This window comes from Physella acuta, unplaced genomic scaffold, assembly GCF_028476545.2.
Source record: "Physella acuta isolate Inbredline_101_S28 unplaced genomic scaffold, ASM2847654v3 ptg000007l, whole genome shotgun sequence".
Lineage (NCBI taxonomy): Eukaryota > Metazoa > Mollusca > Gastropoda > Physidae > Physella > Physella acuta.
In genome coordinates this window covers 716,504-729,927 of record NW_026731527.1, presented here as the reverse complement: position 1 = coordinate 729,927, position 13,424 = coordinate 716,504, and the positions used below count along the sequence as shown (strand labels likewise).

The 13,424-nt window shown below is 34.6% G+C and overlaps 1 protein-coding gene across 1 annotated transcript; it reads right to left on the bottom strand.

Moving 5' to 3' along the window:
• Positions 1 to 3,994: 3,994 nt before the first annotated feature.
• LOC131947345 (uncharacterized) lies at positions 3,995 to 6,069 on the bottom strand. Its single transcript, XM_059308579.1, has 3 exons — positions 5,970 to 6,069; positions 5,568 to 5,736; positions 3,995 to 5,414 (listed from the first exon to the last, which is right to left on the bottom strand). The coding sequence occupies exons 2-3, from the start codon at positions 5,726 to 5,728 to the stop codon at positions 4,154 to 4,156; spliced, it is 1,422 nt and encodes a 473-aa protein (XP_059164562.1). The 5' UTR covers positions 5,729 to 5,736; positions 5,970 to 6,069; the 3' UTR covers positions 3,995 to 4,153.
• Positions 6,070 to 13,424: the final 7,355 nt, after the last annotated feature.

Genomic DNA, 13,424 nt, shown 5'->3' with positions numbered 1-13,424 from the left:
AGAAACACACAACAACTGGGAAAGTCCGTGTTAGCACGTAGCACGATCACAACAACCACCTGTCACTAACACTACCAGAAATAGATTTGGCTTTACAGAATTTAAAAAAAAAATAGTTTGTGAAATCCAAACACAAAGTTAATGATGCATATCTATTTACACTAGAACTGCCCATGTTATGTAAGACTTTTAGGACGTATAATATTTAATATGATGCTTTGCATAGGTGTAATGGATTGTTTTTAAATGCTTTGTGTATTCAAAATACTGTATGAACAAAGCTGAGCAAAAACCTTTGAAAGTTTAACACAGTTTAATCGTGTAATTTGTAACAACCTTGTATAAACAATAATAACGTACGATGCCAACAGGAAGTCATTTGCCAATCTTTCAAGCTAACATTTCATTAGTGTTTTAGATGTTATAGTTTTAAACAACAGCATTCTTTAGCTCCTGTAAGGAGGAGAAGACAACCAAAGCTATACATGTTTTTCTTTAAAACCAACATTAAGGCAAATAAATCAGATGCTTGCATAGTACTAGATGGTGATGTATTCGTATTATGTGCATGGTATTACATTACCATCACTGTTATTTTTTCTTGTATTTTTTTTTGTGAAGGCGTGTTAAGGATCAATAATAAGATAACATATTGTTGATCGTTGAAATTTTATAAATGACGGCCATTTGGATAAGTTTAAAGTTAAAGTTTGGAATAAAATAGCATACAATAGGAAATAGTTAATACATGCAAAAAAAAATTATACAAGCAAGTATAATATAAACTTAGCATGGAAAGTACCATTTCTAACGTTACTGCCCATGGTGTAGTTTAAATAGAGTTTAACTGCTTCAGACACCTTAATGTATGAAAAATGTGGTCAGCACTATGCCCAACCGTCTTTACTGCCGTAACTTTAGACAGGTGCCCAACAGATATGGGTGGACTCATAGACGTCTTATAGACTCTAAACCTATAAAGACAGCTTAAAATATTGTTGGTGTCTTGTCATTGAGATGAATAGATTGTACTTGTTTAACTAAAAATTGTTTTGGTTTTACGTACTTATTTTTATTAAATATTTGCAATTAAATAACAATGTAACAGATTACTTTGTATGTGTACAGTATGTACCAATTTTTTCACTTAATGTTTATAAAACCACAAACATTTGTATGCTGTATAAATTAATTTTTACTATGCTATTCGAGATTAATCTATCACCTGAAGGTAAATATCATGCATGGATACGTTTCGCATATTTAAATCGGGGTAACTTTTTACATCCTGGTTGATGAAAAACACAAACAGGTCTTTAAAAATTGTTGACGTGTTGTTTATGATATTGTTTGTGTTATGATAGTTTCGTCCTCTTGTTAAATTACATCGAATGCCTGCAGTGTGCACGAATAAGTATTGGCGTATCCCGGGTTGTTTTACCACTCCTCTCAGTCTACCAATATGAGAACTGTTACCTTCTCCCTTATCTAATACCTGGTAAACACATTTAAAAATAGTTCGGGATTTACGCGGGCTATTTCTATATCCTGTACCAGGCCTCTGTAGTAGAACACACCATCCTATCCCCACCGAGGCACTGTTACATAATATTATTATTTTTTGACAAGATTTATTTGGATCAAGCTACCGCCCACACCCTGAGCTACTAAACACGCGTATATCCCTAGTGCACGGACTAGTTTATCCGTCGGTGTTCTCATATTTTGGTTTCCTTTTAAATTTAATACATTCACACACTTTCGAGAAAAAAACACATATATTCTTACTATCTTCTCTTTTTGTATTACTGTAACATAATGTTTAAAAATATGTGTCAATATATGTTCACATTACAATTTATTTTGTTATAATATTACGATATGTCTGAGTTAGCGATCAGTAACTTCAAAGTTGTTACAACATAATATTTTAGCATCGAGTTTTATTTGTATATTATGATAAAACCACTGTAAATAATTCTTGTGCTATAAAAAACAACGGTAAATATTTAACAGGATTGTGTGTGTTCACTATGGGCAAAGAAATATATTTATACAAGGGGACGCAACAATGATAAAACCGTTTGTTTATAAATCTAGACCAGTAACGATTAAACGTTTGTTAGACTATCAAAATATGAAAACGAAACACATTTAAATAAACCTTTTTGGACCAAGCTTTTAAACGCACTGAAAAAAAGAAAATATTTTTTTTAAAAAGTGGGCCATTATCCAGGTGGTTTATGTGTGTGGGGTTTTTGTCTAGTGGTTTTAAGTATCGGGGCGTTTATATCAGGGGGGTAGGGGGTTATGTCCAGGATTTTAGACCGGGAGCCACTATAAAGGAAATATGTCTGATTTGATGGTTCTCATTGGACTATACATATCCTCCAGAGTGCTTGTAATATTTATTTTCTATTCTATTTTGTCTATATTTTTTAACCTCCACAGTAAACTAAAACACTATTGCAAAAAAAAAAACATTTAAATTATTAGGTTTAAAAATAAAATTGAAATAATACGTTTTGTATTAGTATTATGTACTAGACTTACCCGTCATCCCTTGGATAACTGTGGGTTTTGGGGTCATCCATAAAAAACATCACTTCTGTCACTTATCGTCACAAAAAAAAACAGATACCACTTTCAAAAAGACGTTATTTTGATCTTTTAAAAAAACCGATTTCGGCTGAGCATTGGTCTGACCACACTATCCCTACATATACTGATGTCACAGGTGACCTACTCAACTCTACTTCACCTGCCCAAACAAATAAATATTTAAACATGTAAACAATCTTGAGTGTTAGTAGTATTAAGATAGATGTAATATACAGATAATCTAACCATCTCCAATGAATGAAATTTACATGTCGAAAAATGTTACTATTGAAAATCTGAATCAAATCTCACAATCATATGATAAAAACTGTAATACAAAAGTGAACATGACAAAACAAACTGACACTTTAAATTTCATGTCTGAGGCTATTAATCAAATACATTTTAAATAAAACAGGAGGGATCTCCCCTAAACTTTCTCGAACATTCTTATACGAGGGATGGCAACTCGGGATATAGACATGAGAATTAGATCTTGTACGTATAGATGACATTTCGTTCATATATCTTAAACAGTTCTCAAGTTATAGGCTTTTGAAAAATTGAAAGCAGAATAAGTTCCCCTTCCGTTTACTGTAAATCGCTGAAAAGTTGAAACAGAACTACAAATTTGAGATAATATTTATTTATGAAATTTCAACTACCTAGCTGTAACGGTACACAAGTTATCGTGTTCACAAACATACATACACACACACACACACACGGACATAATTGCAAAACCCAGTTTTCCCGACTGGATTACTCATAAAACAGCGACATTTTGATAAATCTGGATTTTTAATTTTTGCCCGATTAAAATAAGTCCCCTATACTCCGTATATGATAAAATACAGAGGTGTAAAACGGCGAAAACGGCGAAAACTGTCAAAATTTCATGTGGTTTTCGTGCGCTATTATAATACTTCACTTATACCAGAATGTAAAAATGGAAACTAAAGTTTTAAGTTTATGTAGATAGTTGTAAACACAGAAACAGCACTATAAATGTGTCGGATATAAATATGTCACGTCTTATATTGACCTGTTTGTGCATTCAACCAGGATGCACAATTTCACCTATAATCAACACTAATCGAATTTTATCTTTAGTATACTGTTAACATTTAGATAATAGATAAACACTGAATAGTAAAAACATGATATTCTCAATACACACATACAAAAACTCAACTATGGTTTAAAATAATCGTATCCTGAATGATAATGCTGGACAAAATACTTCACAGTTGCAAAGTAGTCTGATACATTTTTACACTTTTTGTTATTTTGATAAAATAGGCAGATGTCTTTTTTTATTAAAAAGTCGAGTAGATTCGAGCTTCTATTTTTTAAAATAGTTTGTAATTCAATAATAACACCCCATTTTGGTTGCTGAATAAAAACGCTATATTTATAATGATTTATCTTGCGTTATAGCTAAAAGAGCATAATACAATTAAATGGTATACCCTTTGCTATCCCAGATACGAAGAAAAAACATAGGGTTAAATCTTATACACCATAACTCAAATTTTTAGACTTAGCATTTTTAAAATGTCCTTTTTTTCACTTCTGTGTAGCCGAAAACATTTCTCTTAATGTCAGTGTTAGACGGAGTGTCGTAGTCATGCTCCGTGTTGACGCTGTGTTTGCTGGCTGCTGTTAGTGGCTGTAGATTGTCATTGCAAACACCGACATCTATGACCTGTAGAGTTGCCGACCCTGGTATAGGTTTAGCCAGAGTGTAGGGAGACAACTCGTGTTGAGGAACATTTGATTGTTCTTCCTTTAACTCCAATAACCCATCGTAAGGGTTGTTAACATTTCTGATATCTTGTCCTAATCTAGAGTAGTCGTCCTTTGTATCACTGATAAAGTTGTAGCTATCATCATAGTTTGTCTTCCTTATTTCTGTGTTGTTGGGTGAGATTAGGCCAGTATTTTCTTTTGTTATTTTGATGTCAGTGTAATCTGTTTTTAATGAATCGATTGCTTTGCTTGTTTCTGGATGTGTCCTAGCCGATATCACACGAGAGTTACGTTCGTTGTCATCTATGCATGTGTAATCGTCCTCAACAATAGTATTGAAATATTTTAATTCACGACCTAAAGTATCATTGCTAGTCTGTGTGAAGATGTTGGATGTAACAGTGACTGTGTCATTTGGCGTTGTCCTGTCCTTATTTACCGAAATGGTATTAGTCGGAACAGTGTCGTTTTGGGGGTTGCATTTTTTCAATAAACTATTATCCGAATTTAGTAAAATTCTATTTTGCTGAACACGTCTAACTAGAAACACAGCAACAACAATAATGAAAGCTAAACAAGCAACTCCTCCAATGGTTCCAAGAATTATGGGAAGTTTGCTATCTTTAGATTCAAGAGTAGATGAGTAGTTATTAGTCGTAGAAAATGTTGATTTTAGAATCGTAGTTAAGGTACTTGGAAGGATTAATGGTGTGCTTTGAACGTTTGTCCACTCTGTAGTTGTTAATACGTCGGATTTATTGAAATATAAAGTGTAATTGCGATCAACACACGTTACTGTTCTGTTGTTTAAATAAGGATGATAGAAGTACTCTGTCGCTTTATTCCAAACAAATGCAAAAACAAATGAAACGATTGCACAGTTATATTGATCTTCTCTAGAGCATAATATAGAAGTTGTGCTCTCGTTGTTTTTGCATGTGTAAACAGGTAGTGCTGAAATATTTGACGAGCCTGACTCCACAATTTCGGTCACATTTTTCACAGATAATTCGTATTTAATCAGGCAGTTATTGTACCTTGTAACTAGACATTCATAAAAACTGTTGAAAAAACAAAATTGTATTAATTCAATGCTTTTTGTTACGCGAATATTCAAAGGCAAATAGTATGTGCTTTTCTGCATTATAAAATAACTGAATTTAGGTCTAACTGTTCTAGTTTTAATTTTCTATTTTTTAAGGCTTCGAACTTACTTAGTATATAAAGTTGCGTTAAAAGTAAAAATCGGCACCCAATAAGCTTGAGGCCCACTTTGAACGCCCATGAACGCTAGGTCACATAGGGCTGGTGTTAGAAATAGAAGTAACATCGTTTGATTTAAGCAAAGCCTTGACAATTTCTTCTTAGACAACATGTCGGTATCTGAAGTAGGAAAAACGTGTTTATAAATGTAAGTAGCTTATGTGGATTTAATTTGCATTATTATTTTTTAAATACATATTCACACCCAAGATAGGCTATATTTATTTTTGTACACAATATCGAAGAACTTAAAGTACATCGACTGAACGTTGTGTGTTTAAGTGATCAATATAAACAAAATGTGGTATTAAAAATGAACATTTTGAATTTTAAACATAAATTATAAAACATACCTTATGCAACTAGTGTAAAAAAAAACTTAACCAGCCGAGACCAAAAAAACTGTCAATGTGATACTGATATGCAGCGAAGACAGAAATATCCTTACCCAACGTAACACTGATACATTTGTTTCGCTTCCTGTTGCTTGTAACCCAATCGTATTTTTACAATCCTGTTCAGGTGTGTAAGAGGGGGTTGACTAGTGACGGTAGGATTCAATGTTTCGCAAAGTTTTATTAGCTATGCCCACTTAACCTTTACTTAGGTTATTATGTAGGTCTTCCTAGCTAGTTCATAAATTCAATGTACAATTTGTACTTGAAACGCAGCTAAAAAATTAATATTTCTTTAAATATATCAGTATTTTACTAACCAGTCGATTCACGTGTCTAGGAGTAAAATTCATTTAAATACTTAATCTGAGTTCAGCTAAAAATGAAAATACCAACTGCATCAGTAGTTATTTAGAGTTTTCAGTTTAATTTAGCTATGTTAATGCGTTTTCCCAACTTCACCTCTTCGAATTTTTACAGGGCTTAATATTAAGAATTGTTGCTTTTTATTCGAGACGCTGTATATTTGCACTAATTTTGCACTAATTATCTATGAATCATGCAAGTGTGCAAATACCCAATATTGTCCTGGTTTAAGAAATGTATTATTTTTCCAATAAAACATAATATATATATATATATATATATATATATATATATATATATATATATATATATATATATATATATATATATATATATATATATATGTGTGTGTGTATATATATATGTATATGCAAATATATGTATAAATATTTGCATATTTGCAGAGGAGGCTCGTTAGCTGGGGACAGCCACTCTTCTAGGAGAGACAACTCCAAAATCAAACAACTGCTGTCATGTAGTTTGTTCTTGGTTGGACAAAGGCTATGGACGCTAATCCAAAAAGAAAAGCAGGCTGAAATCAGAGACAAAGGCCTCAATGGCGCATAACCAGTTGACACGTATTCTCAATTGTGATGGAGACGAGGTCGAGTTGGTAAAAAGCTAATGGTTGATAATTTCGAAATCGTCTTGAGTTCAAACCCTCTGGCAGATAAGGTTTGATCCCTTCCAACACTAAAAATTAAGAACGAAGAAGAACAAAGAAGAAAAAATCAACATTTTTCTACTTCCACTAACAACTCATCAAATATCGAATCTGAGACGACACCAAACTGCCTATAGTTTTTGGAAAAAAATTGAGGCGTTGCTTGTTTATCTCTCATTGCAGCGGTGATCGTACACATTAGTGTAAATAAATCAAACGCGTCTTAAATAATCTCCTAAAGCTAGTAATTCATCTACCAGCATATAACAATGACAGAGCTCCAACTAAAGACAACGCAATAGATCAATCCAGGCTAAAACTACGCTGAGTTACAATGACTTTAATACTGTGTGCCATGGATTTACATATTTCATCTAAAAAATTTTACCGCCCCCCCCCCCGAACGAAATGAAATTTATATAATTTATATAGAAAATATATACTTTTAACAGTGTCCGCCCCCCCCCCGAAGAAAGTTTACCGCCCCCCCCCCCCCCGAAGATTTCAAGTGCCCCCCCCCCCCCTGGAGAAAAAAGTCTGGAAGAAACACTGCTTCTGCTGAGCACGATTATAGTTGTTTAGATAACAACGATCGTGATTTGCACTTGACTCAAAAGCCCCAAGCCAATCAGAAGCAAGTTGTATAACTGATACATAAAATACGTATAACATAACCATCAAAATAAAAATTTCGTTTAAATCAATGAAATACATTGAGTCATGATGAAAAATGGTGTGATATCACAAACGAATACACAACTACGCCTATCACTAACACTACCAGAGATAGATTTGGCTATGCAAAATGAAACAATACAAAAGAAGAATAAATCGTTTCTAAAATAAAAATACAAGGAGATAAAGTATCTTAGAATCTAACCCTGGCACTGCCCATGGTTTGTATGACTGTTAGATGTGTAATATAAATAATATAATGCTTTTGGATGGGTGTAACGTAATTGGTCTGAATCATATGAAATCGCATACGACAGAAAACAGTATAAAAGTGTAAACATAAACATATACAATCGAGTATTATATAAAATAAGCACGGTCCATGGTGTAATTTAAATAGAATATATCTGTTTTTGTGACCTCGGCCTAGTGTGTATCGGCACTATGACAAACCGGTTTAACTGTCATAACGTTAATTAGGTGCCCAACAGAGTTGGGTGGATGCATGGACGTCTAACGATTCAAGATTTTTGGGTTACTGGTCGAACGCTCTACCATTTGAGCACGCGTCCCCACTTAAATATATACAAAACAATTTACATTCACGAACAAAAACACATACACACACATCGCGTAACCAACTCATACACACCCACTACCCACCTAATAAGAACACAGAGAGACTAAAATATTGTTTGTGTCTTCTCAATGAGATTTAAAATGGAACTTGTTTAAATAAAGATTGTTTTTGTTTGCCATATTTATTTTAATACAAAAATAGTTCCATTAAATTAACAATGCAACAGATTACTTTGTATGTGTACAGTATGTAAACTACTTTTGTTTTAATGTCTATCAAACCACAACTTTTTGTGTATTGTATGAATAAGTGTTTATTATTTAAGACTAATCTTTGATCAGAGGGTAAATAACATACATAGCATACGTTTCGCCTCTTTAAAATCGTGGTAACTTTTTACATCCTTGTTGATGAAAAACACAGACACATCATTGAAAATTGCATATCCTTCACAAATTAAATGTTGGTTAAAATTCTGTCAGTTCAGGGGCGGAACTACCATACCGCCAGACCCCGCAATGCGGGGGGCCCAGGACGTTTAGGGGCCCAGTTCCGACCAAAAAACAATGAATTTTTTTTTCAAAAATTATGTTTTTCATGCATCTTGAAAGTGGTTTTATAAAAAAAAATACAGGTCTACTATAGCAGAGATTGTTGCGTAGAAAAATATTTTAAAATCTACAAGAGCTATAGTTTGAAAGGTAGGCAAACATTCACACTACTTCCATGACTTACTGCCCTTCTTTAAAATAGGTATGCCATCGAAGCTCATTTAAATAGTTTTGTACTATGTATATTAAAAAGCAATTGATTCTCTGAATAGTTATTTAAATTTGTTATAATAAACAATGGTATAGCTATATAAATCAATTTTTTTCAAAATTGATATTATAAAAGCCAAAAATGAAAAAAATAAACATAACGCGAGAAACCATTCACGAATCAAGCTTACGTCTTTATATATTTTTGAGCAGCAATGCTAGTAGTGGCCATGATTATTTCTAACCCTATATGAGTTTGGACTAAATTTGTCTGGTTTGTTCTCTCAGAATGGTTATTTATTGCAATGAAGTAGACTTAATTACTCAGTTAGGATATAGATTTATAAATATATATATATATATATATATATATATATATATATATATATATATATATATATATAGGGGGCCCTATTTTTTTCTTTGCGGGGGAGCCCCTTTTTTCTAGTTCCGCCACTGTGTCAGTTGTATTATTGTTGCGCCCCCTTTTAGAATTACATCACGTGTCTGCAGTGCGCAAGAAAAACTATTTGCCTATCCCGGTTTCAGGTTCACCATTCCCCTAGTCTACCAATCTGAGAACCGTTACCTTGTCCCTTATCTATTACCTGGTAAACAAACCCAAAATTAAATAGGGATTTTCACGGGCTAACATCCCCTATCCCCACTGAGTTAGTGTTACATAATATTATTTCTCATTGACAAGATTTTTTTTATCAAGCTACCCCCCCCCCCCCCCCCCCCCACACCCTGAGTTATTAAACACGCGTATTTCCTAGTATATACTAGTTTTAATTGTTTCTAATTTTTATCTTCGGCATTTTCATATTACGATTTACTTTGAAATTCATAAGCAAGTTAATAAAAAGTCTAGTGACAATTTAAGCGCAATTTCCTTAATTAATTTTTTGTGACCGAACGAAAGGATATTTTTGAAAACTTTCTTCGGCAATATTGTTCTAAATTATGGCAGGAATCGATTGGTAAATGTTTCAAGTCGCTAAGTAGTCTGGGTGCCGAGATATGGGCAAAAAACTGCATTTTTCGAGGTTTTTTGGCTTTTCCGGGAAATCCAGGAAGGAATTCCGGGAATTTTTTTGGCCCACAATCATCCACGGAACTTGCTTATCATATTTGCTTTGGAACTAGTCCTCGATATTGCTTAGTTGAGGAGGAGATACGACTTAAAGCTGCGGACACACATCCATCCATCCATCCATCCAGAAATAACGAATTAATAATCGCAATTGTCAGTATGGAAATTGCGCTAAAAAGTAATACAATTTCGAGAAAGTTTTTGTGTATGTTTACATTACAATAACTTTTGTGTACTTATATTTATACCTATGACGATATGTCTGGATTATCGATCAATTTCTTAAAAGTTTTTGAAATATAATTCATGTTTTATATGTATATTATTATAAAAACATAATACATATTGCTTTTAGTATAAACAACAAAAATTTAGGTGGATTGTATGTGTAGGCTACACTATGAGCAGCAAAAGAAATTATACAAGGGGACGCAACAATGAAAAGAGCAAGCAGTAACAGTTTCTAGAATATTATTTATTACAAGATTCTTAGAATAGAAAAACATAAAACAAAAAAAAAAATATGTTAGCAGCTAGCCAGTTATTTTACGTTATCGATAATATCACCTAAATTCGAATATTCCGTCAAAAATAAATTTATTTTGTTGGTTCTGATATAATTATTAACCTAAATAATATATCTCAGAAGACTATTTAAGTAAACTTTTACTGCATATTACTGAGCTCAACAAACACATCCTCGTTTAAAATAAAGATTCAGTCCGTTATTATTAGGCTTCTCAGATACACACACTAAGCAGGCAAAATATATGGCGTTGCAGGTTATTTTACTTTCTTCATTATATATATATATATATATATATATATATATATATATATATATATATATATATATAGATAGATAGATAGGTATATAGTTATATAGATTTAAAAAGTAAATAATGTTTGCGAAGGGCGGACGGACTGACATTGTCTTTTATAGAAATCTAAACGCCTGAAAGAATCGGGATCACTTTTGCCACACTGGTGCGTTATAACCAGGGAACTTCTTTGTTCTGCACGTTCTTCTCTAGTTCTCCAAGAAACACTCGCAACAATAGCTGGCAATACGACCCAGGTCGCTCTATTAACTAGATAAATAGCCTGTTGAGGGAGAAATACAATGGGCGCCAAGATGATAGTGTTGTCTTTTTCTCTAAACCGAATCTAAAACCAAAATCACCACCTCAACTTCAGATTTAACAGGAAACGAAAAATGTAATTGAAAACGTAATTTTTTATTCCAGTATCGCCATTTTAACCGGATTTAACTTTGAACTATGCGTAGTTACTGCACATTGATACTAGATATAGTCGTCGTCATATCCCTAAACCTTGCACCTAAGCTCAAACTTGACAAAATTAAGTTTTTTTTTTCAGGTAACTATTCGGCTATACATTTCCCCCCTCCCCCCCCCCCCCGATGAACTTCCGCTGCTCCCTATAACAAAATATAATTTATACAGAAAATATGCTTTTACGAGTGCCCGCCCGCTCCCAGTAAAATTTATGCCCATCCGCCCTCCGCGAAGAAACAAGTATGAAAGAAACACTCTTCTTCTACTTTTCAATCATGCATATAGTGTTTTTTTCAGACTTTTTTTGTCCGGGGGAGAGAGGGCATTACATGTTTTCTTCGGGGGGGGGGAGGAGGATGATCCTGGTATAAGAATATATTTTCTGTACAAATTGTATTTCATTCCGTGTATGGGGGGGGGGTGTAAACGTTATTCAGCAGGGGGAGGAGGACGGAGTGCTAGGGTGGACGGAGGGGGGGGGGGGCTCTTCCTCTTTCTTACCCAAAGAGGTGCCTGAAAGAAGCTCTGCATGCACACCACATTTAAGATTAGAAAAATAAATTAGAAGGTAATTTTAGTGTCTTTATCATCAAGTATCGATGATATCATTATTATTGTGTTTACTCTAGAATCAACGACGTTCATTTTATTGTGCATACTTTTCCGGCTCTAGAACTATACATATTTCGTTTCGTTTTGAAAACTTTCTATATGTTCATTGTGTCGTCACGGTCTTTCATAATGCATCATTTAAATGTCCTTGTGTTTTCTTTAGAGCGTTCCCAACAGACAAAAGACAGACAGGCATAATATCGCAACTATCTATTTATATAATTCTCTACGCCGACCAACCATGCGGGACATCACTACGTATACGGACGCCGTCTTCCTCCCTCTCCAGGCATGCTCAAAAGACCAAATCGCTACCACCCTCGCCCCTGACCAGTCTGGTGAGCTGTGGTTCACGCCGAATATTTACAGTCGTAGAGCCGGGTCGAATTAATCATGGCTATTGGGGCCAGATAATTTTGTTTTTTAACCAATTTAAAAGTAGGGGGAGTTAAGGAGTTCTGCTTAATCTTTTCATTGTCGTCTGTAAGGGGAGGGGAAGTTGTGTCGAATTCTTAAATTAAGAACTATTGAAAATAAAAATAAAACAACTAAATAGCGGTGTATGCTACGCCGCGGGTCGGCTTGTTTGCATTAAAACCCGGCCAGTTGCTTGTTATCTTTATAAAAGCTTGTAAAAAGTACGAGCTGACCCGCGTCGTAAGCATACGCCGCTATTCAGTTGTATTCTTTGCTACTTTTCAGTAATTCATAATTTGTTAATTCGATACTACCCACTCTCTTCCCCCTCCCTCCTCACCCACCCCCCCTCCACCTCCATGAAAGCGGCCGTCTATGACGACAGTTTACAGACGACAATGAACAGATCAAGGAGAACGTGGTTTCAAATTGTTTAAAAGCTGAATTATCTGCCCCTAATAGCCGTCACATTGTACACATTCGGGGTGAGCCACAGCTCACCAGACTGGTGGGCTGTGGGCGCTAGCGATAAGCCTAGAGAGCGGGGTAGGAACGGCAAGCCTTACTTGGTGGTGTCTTGTATGGTCCCCACGTAGAGAATTATATATATACGAGCCGACCCGCGGCGTATCATACGCCGCTATTTAGTTGTTTTTTCTACTTTTCAGTTATTCATAATTTGTGAATTCGACACTATCAACGCTGCCACTGAAAATATTTCTTTAAAACACTATAAGTAGCTCGTTAAGGACGATAACCCCCCCCCCCCTCCGTTAAAGTAAACTCCACTTAGTCCCCCCCCCCCTCCCCTACGTTTAAAATCGTTTCAAACTAAATTATCTGCCCCTAATAGTCATCACTAAACCCGGCTCTGTTTGTAAACATTTAGAGTGAACTACAGCTCACCAGACCATGTAGGGGTGGGGGTGGTAGGTAGCGCGTTT